The sequence below is a fragment of the Xiphophorus hellerii genome, chromosome 1 (genome assembly GCF_003331165.1).
Source record: "Xiphophorus hellerii strain 12219 chromosome 1, Xiphophorus_hellerii-4.1, whole genome shotgun sequence".
NCBI classification, from domain to species: Eukaryota; Metazoa; Chordata; class Actinopteri; order Cyprinodontiformes; family Poeciliidae; genus Xiphophorus; species Xiphophorus hellerii.
In genome coordinates, this window is record NC_045672.1 from 13,198,427 (window position 1) to 13,214,842 (window position 16,416).

At 41.0% G+C, this 16,416-nt stretch overlaps 2 protein-coding genes across 3 annotated transcripts in view; both read right to left on the minus strand.

Moving 5' to 3' along the window:
* Positions 1-2,640: 2,640 nt before the first annotated feature.
* On the minus strand, positions 2,641-9,721 carry pgd (phosphogluconate dehydrogenase). Of its 2 annotated transcripts, none has more exons than XM_032572326.1 (13): positions 9,596-9,721; positions 9,101-9,176; positions 8,813-8,992; positions 8,015-8,080; positions 7,803-7,921; positions 7,622-7,691; positions 7,394-7,528; positions 7,111-7,300; positions 6,074-6,204; positions 4,985-5,118; positions 4,573-4,672; positions 4,085-4,207; positions 2,641-3,134 (listed from the first exon to the last, which is right to left on the minus strand). In XM_032572326.1, the coding sequence occupies exons 1-13, from the start codon at positions 9,601-9,603 to the stop codon at positions 3,015-3,017; spliced, it is 1,452 nt and encodes a 483-aa protein (XP_032428217.1). In that variant the 5' UTR covers positions 9,604-9,721; the 3' UTR covers positions 2,641-3,014. The 2 variants fall into 2 exon arrangements, with proteins under 2 accessions (XP_032428217.1, XP_032428225.1); XM_032572334.1 differs by having other exon boundaries at positions 9,101-9,193; positions 9,596-9,711.
* Positions 9,722-10,204: 483 nt separating this feature from the next.
* The window catches only part of kif1b (kinesin family member 1B), a 59,797-nt gene continuing 53,585 nt past the window's right edge, over positions 10,205-16,416 (minus strand). The window contains 9 exon segments of the mRNA XM_032572344.1: positions 10,205-13,168; positions 13,170-13,188; positions 13,274-13,392; positions 14,214-14,406; positions 14,594-14,746; positions 15,491-15,612; positions 15,695-15,766; positions 15,845-16,030; positions 16,032-16,106. Of these exon segments, the coding sequence (XP_032428235.1) occupies positions 13,145-13,168; positions 13,170-13,188; positions 13,274-13,392; positions 14,214-14,406; positions 14,594-14,746; positions 15,491-15,612; positions 15,695-15,766; positions 15,845-16,030; positions 16,032-16,106 (963 nt within the window). The 3' untranslated portion in view covers positions 10,205-13,144.

Genomic DNA, 16,416 nt, shown 5'->3' on the forward strand with positions numbered 1-16,416 from the left:
TATGCCAGTACAGACATGATGGGAATGTCCTGCCAGTCATACCACTGTGGAAGGAGGCGGGTTCTGAATGTTAGAGAGGGGGAACATTCTGATCTGAATGTGCAAATTATTCTAAAAAAAAAAACCAGAAAATGCTAAAGACTTTGTGAAGAAGAAGCTGAACCTGGTAAGACAGTGGTAGGATGTGTTTTTGTATTCAATGTATTTAAAGTTCTGGTTTTATCTTTGCATTTAGTAGAGATGAGTAATTTGAGACAGATTAAATATCCTTCCACAATAGATTGCTGGACCTTTGGCCCCATTCCTCCTGACTGGAAGGATTTGTCATGCTTTCCTAGGACAGCAGCTACATATTCACATTTGTAATGTAAGGTGTTCAACTTGACTAGTTGGGGTGTAGTTACAGTCTTCCTCCAGCAGGTTGTGCTGTTGCACCTTGATTATTTCAAGGGATCTTTTTTTTAACGCATTAAGGAAACTAGAAATTAGACTGCTTGAATTGGTGACACCGATCAAATTGAAACAAAAAGAAAAACGTTAACTAAATGTAATAAACAACAAAAGATGTTCGTTATCAGTTGTTAACAACAGCCATGCACACACACTCATACCAAAGGATAAATTGGAGACCAATTAACCTCACAGTCATGTCTTTGGCTCATAGAAGGAAGCAAGAGTACCCAGTGAAATGTATCTAAATGAATTTAGAAAGGATTAAATTGTGACAGCTGATTAGAAAATACAAAATGGAAAATATTTTTGGCCTAATGACAATCTGTGTGTTTTGGTGCCTGATTCACACAGCTGGTGTTGACGTCAGCAGCTCTTTGTACTCACACATATGCAAAGGCTGCCTGATCTACAGCTGTAGGTTTGTGGAAATATTAATTACATATTAAAGACTTGTTACTTGGTGTCTAGTCAAAGTTATACTCCAGTTTTTCCATAACATTTAAGGTACCTGGTCCGTTGTCTGATTCTTAAGAGTTATTCCCATAGCTCGACAGTTTGTCTGCCTTACAAAACACAAATGGAGCACACCTGGTCACAATGCATTTAAAGATAACAGATTGGCTTGTTTTTAAGTTGAATTGTACAGGATAATGTCACATTACTTGTGGGAAAGGTTTTTACATCACAAACCCCCAAACATTTTAGTTGGAGGTTGTACTTTTTAAAGCCCTATTATGCAAGAAATTGACCTCACCGTAAAAAATAATACGACTTCCACACTGCTGAAATAGTTCAGATTGGTTGCACGTCCATTGTGTGGGATAAAGGGAAATTGATCCAAGCACCTGCTCCATTATGCATCACCTTAGTGTCTGTCCTCTCTCTAATGCAGATGAGTCACAGTTTCACCTCCGTAAGGCTTCACTGAGCTCTGATAGCCTCTCATGCAACAGCTGCTAATCAATGGTCTGCAAGAAGACAAGAAGCCGAAAAGTTTACCTAGTGACTCAGTCTACTGGTTACTGTACTGACTGAGTCTACTGGTCACTGGTTACCAGTGACTGGTTACTGAGTCTTATTGTGTCCCTTAATAAATCAGCAACAATATTTATACTCTATTTGCTCTGCTTTAAGATATAAGCTTTAACACACGAAGTAAAGGTCTGAAGTGTCCCATGACGAGAGATGGGGAACGTTATGCTAACCTCAACACAAGAGTCACCCAAGGTAAGGTGAGGTGTAATGAAGCTTTGTTTGCCGATTACCAGTGAGTGTGGTAACAGCTGTGTTGGCAGGCGCAGCATCCTTCCCTGTGTTGGGTGCAATAGCTGCTGCATTGCTCCATCTATTACTGAAGCTAGAACAAAAGGAGGAATTTTTTTTTTAAAACCCAGTCTGGCCATCAGCTTGAAGATGTTCAGTGAATCAAGGGACGGTTCACTGATTTAGCTTTTGATGTTTTGTGTTTTCCTCACATTTAAAGTCCCATTATTGATTTAATTTTGGAGTTTTAATTTGAACTTTTCTTCTCGATTGTGGTGGTGATTACACAGCAAAATAAATTAAATTTAAACAGGAACGAGGTGCAAATGTTTGACTTTCTGTTTCAATTTGTTTCGGATCGTTTTTCTGTTGAAACGTCCAATCGTCAGTTTTAGTAATCTGACCCAGACTGTCACCCTCAGGATCAAAAATACTTCAATAATATTTACCCCAAATACCACAAATCATATCATCTAAGTGTGTTTGAGGAGCGGTTGGTGATGGTGACTGCTGTGGGCTGGAAGGATCTCTGGTAGCAGTCAGTCTGGTAGCAACAAATACAATTAAACAGTTTAAATTCCAATGAAATCTGAAAAACAAATATTAGTTTACTCAGAGGCTTTGTTCACTCTGCAGCCTAAAGCAGCTCTAAGTCCCCCTGCTGGACAACAACTTAAATTACACTTTGAAGCAAAATTATATAACCATAAAATTGGGGCAAACTTGAAAAAGAGAATTTGCATGTCGTGACTCTTGATGTGTCAATGTCGTTAAAGCTTACATTCAAAGGCCTCCATTTATTTCCAGTTGTCTGTCTGTCTCTGTGAGACTACCAGAGTCTGTAATGAGTTTCCTAATTTAGAGCTACACACAAACAAACCTTAGTCTTGTTCACAGCTCACACGGTGTAAGGACCATCAAAGCTAATTATAAAGGGATTGAGATCTTTATTTAGCCTTTTACAGATCAGTGCAACGCTTCACCTTAATCCAGTGTTAACGCTGGGTCCGACACGACTGATGAACGTTGGCCATGGTGTCCAGATGAGGTCAACGGGTTGTTGTGTGTGTGATTGTTGCTACATCAGGACAGATCAGAAGCAGAAACACGCTATGGTCCCATTTCTTGATAAATAAAACTGCAAGAGGTCTCTGAAGAGTAAAAGTCAGGATGAAGCTGAGGTTGGTTATGAAGCTGGAATGTGGGACCCAGGCTCTTCTTTTCCAAGCAACGTCCTCTTTTACTCATCTTATTTGTGGTTGTTTTTTGTTTTTTTTTGCACCAGGTGGGGGTGGTTGTTAAGCGTTGTAGGAAGAAGAGGAGACGTTTCCGCCGTGGCCCGTCCAGTTGGTGTGGATGTAATGCCCGGGGTTTGAAAGCAGCTCGTATGTGTGAGCGCCAAAGTAGTCCCTCTGCGCCTGAAAACAACAAAATCAAAGTGACTGATGATCAAAACGGATACCTTCACACCACTTGATCTTGCTCACATCTCAACCACAACTGCCAATGTGTTCAATTGTAGCTTTATGTGATAGATCAACACATTAGTACATTATCTTGAACTGGATGGAAAGTTATAGTTTTTGGATATTTGTAATCAAATTAAAAAGAGTGTTTATTTGAATTCAACTTTCCTGAATTAATTTAGCAAATTAATTACATCTGCAGGTCTTTTAGGGTAGGTCTCCACCAGCTTTATTCAGCTACATTCTTTGCCAAACATCAGCTAGATTTAGGTCCAGACTTTGACTAGGCCATTTTAACATGCATATAATTTGCTCCTAAACCAGTACTACTGTAGGTGCTCAAACCTTTAAAACCTCCAACAGGTTTCTTGGAGGACTTATCTACCCATCAGCTCATCCTGCCACCATATTTTATGACAGACGTGATGGGCAGCATTTCCTCTCATACACAGTGTTTTACGTGCTACACCAAAAATTTCAACTTCCGATTCATTGGACGATGACTTATGATGTCTCTCCAGCCTGATTTTTAACAGAACGCCAACTCGCCTTACTTCCAAAAATGGCTGCTACTCTGACTAAGCAGTATTGGTAACAATGGTTGATGGATTGAACAGTGCTCCATTAGACGTCCAAATCTTTAACATAAATTCTCCACAACTTCCTCCCTGACCTGTCTAAGGTCTTATGGTCTACGTCGTGCTGGACTATTACAGAAAACCACAGCAGTTTGTGGTCGTAATACGGCAAAATGTGGAAAAACAATATGTGGTCACAGAAACAGTTCCCAACACGCAGCTCCTAACATGTTCTCTGTGTGTAATCTGACACCATCCCCCGCCCATAAGACTTGACCCTCTGCTCAGTGGGAGCCGATTCCCAGCAGCTGTTGCCATATTTACCTGCAGCAGGTTGGCAGGCAGCATGTCGTGTCTGTATCCGTCGTAGAAGGACAGAGCCGTGGTGAAGCAGGGCATCGGGATGCCGTGCTGGACGCCGGCGCAGACCGTTCTGCGCCACGACTCCTACAGACAGAAGGTAAAAAATGAGAGCTTCATCCAAGCTGCTTGCATGCAGCACATCTGGTCAGGAAGAACAGATTTTATATTTGCAGCAAGTACTAAACGTGTGAATCTGTCTTAATTAAAATAGGTTCAGTAAATTTTAAAATAAGGACGTCTTGAAATCGGCTGCCAGGCTTCGTTTTCCAGCAACTTGGACTGAATTTACTTGATCCGAAATGTAAAGAGATCCTTAGCAGACAGCTGAAAGGTTACAGCAATAAGTCACAGCTTTGCATCACAGCTTTTCTTTGTAACAAGAAGGAAATAGACTTTGTCAATGCGGCTGTTGTAAGCTTGGGTTTGCTCGACTTCCCACTTCTTCATACCTGGCAGTCTTGCACAGCATTGCTGAAAAAATTGTCCAGCAACAAGTTCTGCAGGTCAGCGTCTCGGTCAAACGCCTCTTTGATTTTACCGAGGAAAACACTGGAGAGAGAGAGAGAGAGACAAAGAGATGTTGTATGTGATTTAGATTGATGCAACACTTTCCATCAGATGATCAACCACGGTGTCATCATTCTTCACTCCATCTGACTGTAAAGGAAAGGTCACACTTTCTTCCACTAAAATTCCCACATTACAACACAACAATAACAAAAAAAAAGATCCAATTTAACTTCCTTAACATCACAGCAGTAAAGCTTTTTTCTCAGGCAGTAGAAAGACGTTCTACTGAAGCCTTATGTATCTTTTATTAAAACATGCATGAAATGAGGATGGAACAAGGCTGAGTAGCACCTTCGGATGATGCAGCCTCCTCGCCACATCAGGGCGATGGCGCCGTAGTTGAGCGTCCAGCCGAACTCTTTGGCCGCCTGCCGCAGCAGCATGAAGCCCTGCGCGTAGGAAATGATCTTGGAGGCGTAGAGAGCCTGCAGAAACAAAAACAATCGCTTTAACAGGGCAGAATATTCTGAAGCCCAGGCTGCTGTGATATGCAGGAGCTCACACTTCCACCTGCTCAGGTTTAAAACAGGAAATCTGCCATGCTCAACAGAAGATGAGTTCCCTAAAACGTCAATGTTAGAACACCTTCATAAACCTGTGAGTACTGCTGGCTTGTCCTTCATAATAACTTGGAAAGCAACAATATTAAATATTAAACAATATTAAATGTTAAACAATATAAAATTGTGCCACACTTTTCTATATGTATCCATTTTTACGGTATTATTGAGTTAATTTAGTTTAAACTTTCTGAACTTTCTAAGAGATTCAACGACTGCAGCAAAGCGAAACTCGAACTCTGTTTTAGGTCAAATAAAATCCTCCTGTCAGGCAACAACAACAAACTTAATAATAATAAGTTATGGTGTTTACAAACCTTCATTAGTGTTGATATAGTTTTGTTACTTTTCTGTTTAATCTATTGTTATTTTACCTGTAGTTCACCAGATTTTTGGAGCAACATTTGTGTTCATCAGGTTCTGATTTCATGCAGATACATCTGTAGCCAAAAATGCAGATAGATTTTGTGGTGCTTTATTTTCTCAGATAAGCCGTAGCACAATAAAATCTAATATACAGCACAATTTTAGCTCCATATTGGCCATCCGCAAAGCAGATTTTGCAGGTAGGTAACAATGTACTGAGACAAACAATTTTTTAAATTGAAGTTATTAAATATTTGACAAAATGCTACAATTTCGACTTAATACTGAATATTACTGTTGTTGTTTTAACCCCTTAGCTGCCAGCCTGAAAACGCTTCCATGTTATCCAAATGGTCTGTAAGGACACCAGAGACCTCGTGACAGTTAAGGGTTAAACAAATATCGACAAATAATGATAATAATAATGATGCATTTCAGGAGCCCAATTCTCCACCTTCCTAATGTCCTCCAGGAAAGCAGCCTTGTTGCCGTTGAATTTGACCCCCTGGGGCCCGGAGAGGCTGCGGCTGGCCTGGACCCGCTCTTCCTTCAGAGAGGACAGGCATCTGGCAAAGACGGCCTCCCCTGAGACGCAGGAAAGAAGGGAGGAGGAGAGAATACGAAATCAGGGACAGACGACCATTAGATTTCCTGAAATCTCTCAGAGCAGACGCAGAGGAGCTGACGTGAAGCAGCACAATCTAATCAACAGAGCACTGTTAAATTACAATCAGCATGACTCAGCATTATTTATGGAGTTTAAGTAGGTGTTTCACAGAACGCAGAAATCTTAAGGTTTAACACATAAATAATAAAATCCTTTTCTACTGTAAAGACTCCGTTTAGTCAGCATGACTTTGCGAAAAACAAACTGCCCAGTTAGATGATGCAAGAGAAAAATTGATGAGGCCTCTGAAATCCCCCCCCCCCCATGCACACTGCTCCACACAAGCTGGGACACTTCTCACACAATGAAGGTCTTTTTAGTGTGCGGCGGCCGACAGCAGCAGAGCGGACGGCATTAAAAAAAAGCTAATCCTAACAAAGCCTGGCTGGGTTTGGTAACGGGGCGGTTCATGCTAGAAAAAGATCAACTTTTTCTCTCGGAGCTGATTTACTTACAGTCGTGTCCTAAAGTGAGTTCTCTCTGTTTTTGTAATGTTAGCCTTACTTCATGTACTTCTGAGATAATCACAACAATATAAAAGTAAACAACAAGTCCAAATCCTTCTTATGTCACTAGAGAGGAGCAAGCAGCCAGAAAAGCCTCCAATCTTGTTAACCTGCAGCCTCATAACAATCACATCTAACAAACGCTTGTTGACTGGAAATAAATCTGACCTTTACTCTTCAATAACTGTCTGACGCTGTAATCCTAGCAGGTGTGTCCTAATCCTTTTTGTTACAAGGAGTGGAGTTTACTGAAAGAAACCAGAACTGCAGGAAGATGAAGGGAAACAAGAAACTTCCTCATTTCTTATTTCCTCCTACCGATTAAAGTGACGGGTGTGCCGTACTCCAGGGCTGAAATGGCCGTCCATTTCCCCGTGCCCTTCTGTCCGGCGCTGTCACGGATCTTGGGCAACAGGTGCGTCCCGTCGGCGTCCTTGTACTTAAGGATGTTGGCCGTGATCTCAATCAGAAAGGAGTCCAGCTCTGTCTTGTTCCAGCTGTCGAACGCCTGACCATTTTAAACAGAAGGGAGGGAGTTAACACGACACCGACAAAAGACGGGAAAAATAACGTCGACGGACGCTCTCTTCCCAAACCTCACCTGCGCCATCTCATCGTGGTCCATCCCCAGGACGTCCTTCATCAGGTGGTAGGCCTCGCAGATCAGCTGCATGTCTCCATACTCGATGCCGTTGTGGACCATTTTTACAAAGTGACCCGCGCCCTCGTCTCCGACCTGCCCCAACAAACGCACGACGACGTCAGCCGACGACGCACAGCCGGAGCCTGCTGGACCCTAAATGTTTAAAGAAGAAACGGCTGCACCCACCCAGTCACAGCAAGGCTCTCCTGTCCCAACCTTAGCAGCAATGCTCTGGAAGATGTCTTTAATATGTGGCCTTTAAAAATGAATAACGTCAAATGTTTATATTTAACCAGCTAATTGCAAACATTAACTTTTAACCACTGAGAGAAAAGGCAACTTTCAGTATTTTTTTTTTAGGACCCACCAGGCCTCCTTATGTCCCCCTGGCATGAGCGAGGGTCCATAGCGAGCTCCCTCCTCTCCACCGCTCACTCCGCTCCCAACGAACAGCAAGCCCTTCTCTTTCAGGCTCTTACACCGCCGCTGTGTGACCAAAACACAAGCGAGCAACTTTGAAAATTTATGCTGGGAAATAAAAAAAGAAGAAAACGTTTCTGCCAAACTTCTATGACTTACAGTCGTGTCTCTGTACTCAGAGTTGCCTCCATCGATAATGATGTCTCCGGCTTGTAACAGAGGAACCTGTAAAAGAAAAAAAAAAAAAAAAAAGAATACGAAGTGGATTTAAGATGAAGGCATACCGAGCCTTTAAAAATGAAATCATTTCATAACTGTTAACAGCTTATGTGATAATGCTCCAAAGTTTAAAATAGAGATGCACCAATCATCTCAGCTGATACTGAATTTCTCTTCTTTTTGAAGTCTGAGCTGATGATTTCAGATTTATTTTCTACACATTTTCGGTTTTATAATTCAACAGAAAATGAAATTATAACAATATTCTTAACTTGATTTCTTTTTTCAATTATACTCCCAAAATTTGTCAATGTTTATGCTGTTTATTGCTGTCTTTATAGACCACAAATTGTGTTTTTTTTTATCGTTTATGTATTCAATGAATATGAAACATTATTACCTCCCCTCTCTATGCCACATAAATTAACAGTTCTGCCTTTCCCCACCTTTCTACTCCCTCCTCTTGCTTACGAGAATGAAAAACATGGCTGTTAAGTTTTCATTTCCAGACCTTAAATATACCTGGTGTTTATTCTGCCATTTCAGCAGCAGTAGGAATAATTACTCCTTCTCTAGTTAAAATGAGTTCAGGTTGGTTATTTTGTTTTAAATCTTTGTGCAAATGTATAGAAAGGATTGCATGTTTATTCAAGGGTATCATACAATTAGACTCTTAAGAATACAATACTTCATAGTTTAGGTTTTTTTTTCTTGATGTTTTGGTAGAAAAACACCAACCAGTTTATCAATGAAGTCATCCACTGCCTGTCCAGCCTTAACCAACAGGATGATCCTCCTGGGCTTCTTCAGCTTGGACACCATGTCCTCCAGGGACTCCGCCCCGACCACCTTAGAGCCCTTTGCCTCGTTCTGCAGAAAGTCGTGCACCTTGGAGACGGTTCTGTTGTAAGCGCAGACCTGCAGAGCAGAGATGTTGCTCATACTGAGGAGGAAAAAAAACCCACAACAACAGCAGAACACGATGTACCAAGGAGAAATGTAAATAAAGGAAAGTCAGGGTCTTACCACAAAGCCATGGTCGTTCATGTTCATGATGAGGTTCTGGCCCATGACAGCCAACCCAATCAGTGCAATGTCTGCTCTGGAATCAAGAGGAGTCTTATAATATATGATGTCAGGATCTGACGGCAGATTGGCATCAGACTGGAATACTAAAAAACTTTTACATCACTTTGGTATGGGTTTCCTGGCTCTTTTACTAAAATAAAGGGCCTTTTGATTAGAGCCCAAGATGACTTCAATTCCCAGAGTACAATGTGATTACTGAGTCACTAATCCGTGTAGTTTTACATGTTAAATGTTCATGTCAAATATTTATTTGCACTTATGGCAAGAGCTTTTTTTATATACTCAGCAAGAAAACTACTAAAACTTTGCAACAGAGAAGATTAACCCCTTTTAAAACAGGCTAAAGAACTGCTAAATATAAAGCATAAACGTCGACAACAACCAATTGTTGTGCCACTGCCAAAATAAGTACGGCGTATTTAGAAAACTTACTGAGCCATGATTTTCCTCGGGTAAAGTAGCTGAAAGGTAAGACGAGGTAAAATGAGAGTCGAGCTGCTTCTCCTCGGGTTCTCCTCTCTGGGTGCTTGCTTCCTCCTTCCTCTGTTCCAAACGTGATGCAACAGATTACGTACGCCCACGTACAGCATCCACCAATCAGAGGGCGCCTAGATGACACAACGCACTTCGGCCGAGAATTCTAATTGGTCCACAACGCTGACCAGAGATATCCCGCCTCCTATTGGCTGGTTCGGTTCTCATTCACGTTACACCCACATTGAAGCTTTACGGCTTGGCTAAAGTGCGCCTGTTAAAAATACTAATAAAGAATCAAAACTTGCACATAACTAATAAAAATGAAAGGCGGCCTCTCAGCTCACGTTTTAATTTCATGTGATTAAACAATTCCATTAATATCTAAACTCTTGACTGAAACTAATTTAACCTTTAGCTTTATGCATAAATAAATAAAAAAATCCCACATACTGAAGCAAAATATTAAGTGGGAATTCAGTAAACTATGTCATAAACTTTGTTAAAAAATTTTTAAAAAAATGATGAATGTTATTTAAACTGTTCATGGAAGTAGAAATAAAAGACGAATGAAGACGTTTTCTTTATTTTAATGACGGCATTTGACAAAATAGTGTTTGTTGCTCGTTTCATAATTGGTTCTTGTGTTACGTTTGTTAGCTGTGCAGTTCAAATAACTTGACAAAGAGAAAAAAAAATCAAAGCAGGCATCACACATTCTGCTAATGCAGTTTGCATTTTTCGTTTTTTATTGTTGTCTCATTCACTAAACAGTTCAGTGGTGCAAGATTACCATACACAGAGTTAGGATATCTGCATGACACATCTATGCTATACAGCGGATGGATTATAATTATTACAAATACAGTAAACATATTTACAGTTTAGTTCAAGCTCCGTACAACATAGATATTTACAAAATAAGTATGAAAATGAAACCAGTCTGACAAATAATGTACAGCAGTAAAATGTTCAGGTCTTGCTCCTTTTATTCTTCTTAATGCACGAATCCCAAAGATACTGTCAGAGGGGGGCTGATGATCAGGACTAGTTTTGTTTGAAAGGCATCAACGGAAAAAAGAAAAAAAAGTCACATTAAAGAGTTCTATCATAATTTTAGTCTATAGCTACGATGTGTTATATTCCCTGATATTAGATTAAATAAGCTAATAAAAATCACCTTTTATTAAGATTTCAGACACCTGGCCACCGTGCGTCGTTAGCAAATATCTCTTCAAAAGACGAAAGCAGACTTGTGAACCGCTTTCTGGTAAAGAGGAAGCACTAATGTAACTCGCCTCCATGAGAAAAAAAAAAAAAGGTGCAGTGGGTCACATCTTAGGTCCCTTTTAAAGAAATGGTGGAAAACGACAAAAACCAAACACCCTAAATCCTACATTCAACTCTCTCTCTCTCTCTCAGTTCAGGCTGCCAAATCTTCATTTGGTTCACTATGAGCAGAACAACTAAACCACACAGACTTCACTTGATCAGTTAGTTGAACCTTTTATTAATATGTGCAAAGAGCTGCAAACTAATATGTACATTTTTTTTAAATGATAAACACATAATCCATAATAATATACTTCTGAAAATTACCCACTGGGGTGAAAATGTTTGATCTGATGTTCTTCCATATGAAAAAGCAGCACTTTTCCCCCCCCCATCTCCTAATGAATGCATAGATGCACGGTTTATATCCTACGATGAGTTCTTTAAGCACTCCCTGACCAGCAGGTTTCCTGACCTGTGATCGGAGATTAAATTATCGCAGGGACCTCCGTTTCTGCTCTCGTGTCAGGTGAGACGGCGGGCGAACTGCTGGTTGGTAGGCCAGAGTTTAACTACGCCCTTCTGCGCAGAGACAGAGGCACCAAGCAAACATCCTCACCAACAACAACAAAAAAAAAAACCCTTACTCCATGTCGTCCCTTTCATCTTTTCATCCAGTGTAGCTTTGATATGTGCTCTCGTTCTTGTTCCTGAAGCTCGGATACAATCCTGCATTACCTGACCTTGCTATAGATGCGAGTTAATGTGCAAAAACAAAAAGTGCAACACCAGTAAATGCTGGTTAAAAAAAAATAAGTAAATGCCCTTTTTTTTACATTTCAAATAACAACAAAAAAAAAGACTTTGAGAAATGAAAATTATTTAAACAAGAAGGGGGGGAAAAAAAGAGATGGGTTGGAGAAGTTTCAATTCAGGAAGCTGAACGGAAAATGAAGAAGTGGTCATGTTTGTTGGTGCTGAAATGGACAAAACTTAATTTTAGAGGTTTTACCCAACGAGGGGAACGTTTCATCATCCTCCTCCTCCTCAGGCTGTGCCTGAGCAACTTCATCACCTCGCTTTGTCTCACAACCCAGCAACTTCTTCACTTCTAATCGCGTCTTTAGTTTCACACACATGTGACAGTGGAGTAACCAAGTTTGGGTTTATGTTAGCTGTAGAAGCAGAAAGAACAGCCTACCATGGGATTTGAGTATTGCAGTGTTTTAAAGCAAAGAGCTGTTCTCTCTTTCTCTCTCTCTTATTTCTCTCCCGTACCTCCCCCTCTCACGTCCTTCTTACGGTGGAACACCAAACGGAAAAATAAGTACTCCTGCAGGAACTACCCGTACAAAAGTTGTACATTTTTGTTTCTTTTTATCCAGTAAGCAAGTTTTGTTTTTTTAATGTTTGCACAAATGCTCGGACTGACACTGGCACTACCTGGGAGTCGGTGTATGTACAGTGGCTGAGAGGAGGGATCCAAGCATCACGGATGATTCGGTGCTGAGCTCGACAGGATTTCGCTTGTAATTTTAAGTTTCGCTTCGCAATTCCCTACTAGCTAACAATAAAAAAAGGGGAAAGCAATACTAATAGTAAGTAATAGAGCATAACTAAGAGATTGCTTTGATATATTTGCAGATTTTTAACTTCTTTTTCTTTTTTTTGCAATTTGCGTTGTTTTCAGGGAGCAAACCTGGTGTTCCCCTGGGAACTGCTGCTGCACTTCTTATCCGAGCACGTTATCAAAAACCAAAAAGCAAAAAGTTAAATTAAACTTATTTTGGGAGACAAATAACACTGATAAGACTTTTTTTTTCCTTTTTTTTTTTTTTTTTTACAGATGATTGGCAAACTGAAAATTAGATTTTTTGGAGAGCCGTGCACACACAAGTAGACTACTACGACATGCTACAAGTCAGGAAGTTCAGGAATGACGACAAAGCGGAAAGAAATCAGACCCATTGTAAAAATTTAAAACACAAAAGAGCCGAGGGGGGGAGGAGAAGAAGAAGAGCTCGGGGTGCCGGAGGGACGGGAGGGGATGGGCCAGGGAGAGGCAAAGTTCAACGGAGCTTAAACGTTTAGTCGCATGAAAAGTAGAGACTTAAGCCACAAGTCTACTTACAAGAGGAAACCTTTAAGACTCACAATGATTAATAAGTGTTAACACTTTGTTTGATCAAAGGCTGCTCAGAGAGAGCGAGAGCCGCGGGGGTTCCTCGGCTCCACTCAGTTCTTCATCAGGCCGCTGCGTCCTCCTCGCCAGCTTCGATCTGAGGGGACGACATGTTGCGGTGAGGCAAAGGTGCATTCATTCAAGAGGAACTGAAGACTGGCATATGTAAAGTATAAAAGTACCTTATCGTTCCTGCCAGCAGAGGGTTAAAGGCGTACAGCCAGTCGTTCATATCTTTCTCATTGTTGGCCTGCAGAAGGATTCCTCGATGCTTTGTGCACACCGCAAACGTGTTGGGAGTCTGCAGACATCAAATATACATCATGAGACACAGCTTTATCAGATTGACTGGAAAAGTTACTTTTCCGAGGTGGAGAGACTAAATAATTTGATTTAAGCCAATGATGTTCCAAAAGAAGAACTGATATGCACTGAATGACAGAAAAGTTGAGAGAGTACTCCTCCCCTTTAGGCGCCACCAAAGAGCTCATAGTATAATTCTGGCTGGACATTTGATCTTATCAGAACTAGCGGATCTCCTTTGAGTTGGTTGGTTTCCTGGCAAAGATCCTGCTTGATTTCGATCAAGACCGTTCCAGAATTCTTTCTATCTCGGTTCTTCTCAGTCCATGTTGATGTGACGCTAAGCTCACCGCTGGCGACACGCGTGTCCCAGAACATTCCTGAGTTGTTCCTGAACATCACTTGTCTTACATCTGAGGGTCACAGTTCAGGTCAGATGTTTGATATTTGGACAGGGTTGAGTGTTATGACAAAATAACAATCTCAAAAGGCAAACTGTAGCAGGATTAAGCTTCAGGACATTTTATGAACCAATCCTGCCAAAGAAAGAGGCCTAAAGTCCAAGCATCAGGTTTCTCTGCCACCCACAGAGGGACACTTATTCTGATACATTTAAAGAGGTCTTGATGGATGAAAACTCACACTAAAGTAAGGTTCTAGTTTATAAAAATGACTGAAGCTATATGTTGTATAATCAATCCACCCTGGAAAAAGAAGCAGCTCAAACAGATCGATGAAAGCCCAAGGTTAATATGACATTTACACTTATTATGAGTGTATTTAAACTTCTGATTTAAAGAAGCCGAAACAGACGAGCACCTTGAGCATGGCCTGCTGGTCTTCGCTGTATTCCACCTGGGCTGTGGAGAGGTTGAGGACGCCTCGCTCCACCGGGTCCTTGTCGCTGTTGTAGATGAAGACGTACGGGCGGCGAACGACCACAAAGTGCTTCACCCACGTGTTGGAGCGCGGCTCCATGAAGCTGAGGAAACCTTTCTTAGACACCACAGACCTGAAATGAAGCAAATATATATATATATTTAAAATGACCTTATTACTTTGTTTTCTTAATTATCTGATCCTCTGACATCATCCAGGATGGACACATACATGTTTGCCTTGAAGCTAAAATAACTCCTTTACTACACAACTAGTGCAGGTCAGACAATTCAGATGAGCCGCCATCATTTATTACTAACCCCGGCCTCATTTCCTCAATATCAGGCACCAAGTTTAAGAACTCGTTCTTTCCAGCCCGAGCAAGGTAGGACATCTCCAGAGTGGGAACCATTGGGAAGTTCTCATAGTCCGAGCAGGAGGGACTGGAGGCACGGGAGTTGTTCTCTGGGGTCCTTTAAGACAGAAAGCCAAGTTAATGTCAAAATTGTCCACCATATGATTTAAATATGCTCGTTTATGTTGTAAACTATGGCTTGCGACTTCCTTCATGAAGACAGATTGTTTTATAAGATTTTGTTGTATGACCGTCAAACTTGCTTTATTTTAGTAAATCTATTGTTGTATCGATTATTCTGACATTTAAATAGATTAAAAAATATATTCTGTCCCATTTTTAATGTAAACCTTTTTCATACATTATTTAAAAATACACTAAAAGATGGAAATAAACAAATAATTCAGTTCATTTTTTAAGTAAGAAGAATAAAGAAACGAAAATGCAATGAAACGGAATACATTGCATTCTGTTTCAAAGTTGTTGTTTTTTTCATTTTGGTGTTTATTTTAACATAAAAATGTGATAAGTCCAGCTGTTTCTGCTTCATTTAATAAGGCTAATGTGTTATTTTTTGGATTAACTGATTAATAATCGGATAGCAAAAGATGCTGATAAGAGATTTTCTTTAAACAGAATTTGAATCAGGTGAAGCTAAAACTATGCTACTTGAAAGTCTTTGAGTATAATACAATAACAGAGAAAAGGCTTTCTTTTTCTATCTTAAATGCAAACTGTGTATAGTTTTTGTTTACATTTATTTCGTAAATGTTAAGACTAGCTGAAAAGAAAAAAATAAAAACAGCTAATATACACATCCTCCGTGGCTAATAATGCACCAGTATCAGGAGAACATTATTACTTTTGGTCTAAGGAGCTGCAGCGGGAGTCAGCCAGAGAGGGGCACGTGGAGGAGGGCGTGAGGGTGGCGCTGCTTAAGCTGGTCACCGATGGGTCTCGTCCGATTGGCGAGATGTCAGACAGCTGGAGAGAAAGGCAAAACGTATCGCATGCTTACCCGTTCAAACGTGACCGGAGCGAGGAAAACATCTGAATCGTTTCTCACCTTGCAGTCGCTGATGCTGTTCACCACCTGGCTGTATTCGCTGTTGAAGGTGTGCGTCAGCAGGCGCAGACACTGCAACACAACATCCGTCAGTTCCAGGAAGCTCAGATATCACCGGCGTGTGTCTGGCCGTGTGGGATTTCTCCTCACCTTGGAGGCGAGCTCCTTCTCGCGGTCCACCAGGCTCTCAATGTCCGCCGAGTCGTAGCCGCTGCTCTCACTGGGCGTGATGGCGCTTTCGCAAGTGGCGCTGGAGATCTGCGAGGAGATGGAGGTGGAGGTGGACAGGGTCCCCGAGCTCATGCTGGGGGACAGAGACTCGCTCAGGGACTTGGCGAATGGGAGTCGTTCCCACAGGAGGCGCCTCTACCAGCTTCTCCCTCAGCAGGAGGAGGTGACGGGTCTTCTCCACCTGAGGGGAGGTACAAGTCACGTTTCTTTTATTTTTACATCATTAGGAGTTATTTGAACTGCATGTTTTCACAGCAGCAAAAGAACATGACAGAGAAAGGGAACTAAGCCTGTCGCCATAAGCAATTAATCGCATGATAAATGAAACTGAGCTTGGTAACTTCCATTGTGATGATTAATATTTTTTTTGAAGGGCAATTTTGTTTTACAGAGACTTCATCATTCATTTATTTATGGCTTTGCTTGTATATGGGTTGTTATTTCAGTTTTATGTTTTGTTTTTGGTTGTTGTGTTTTATTTTGGATATTTA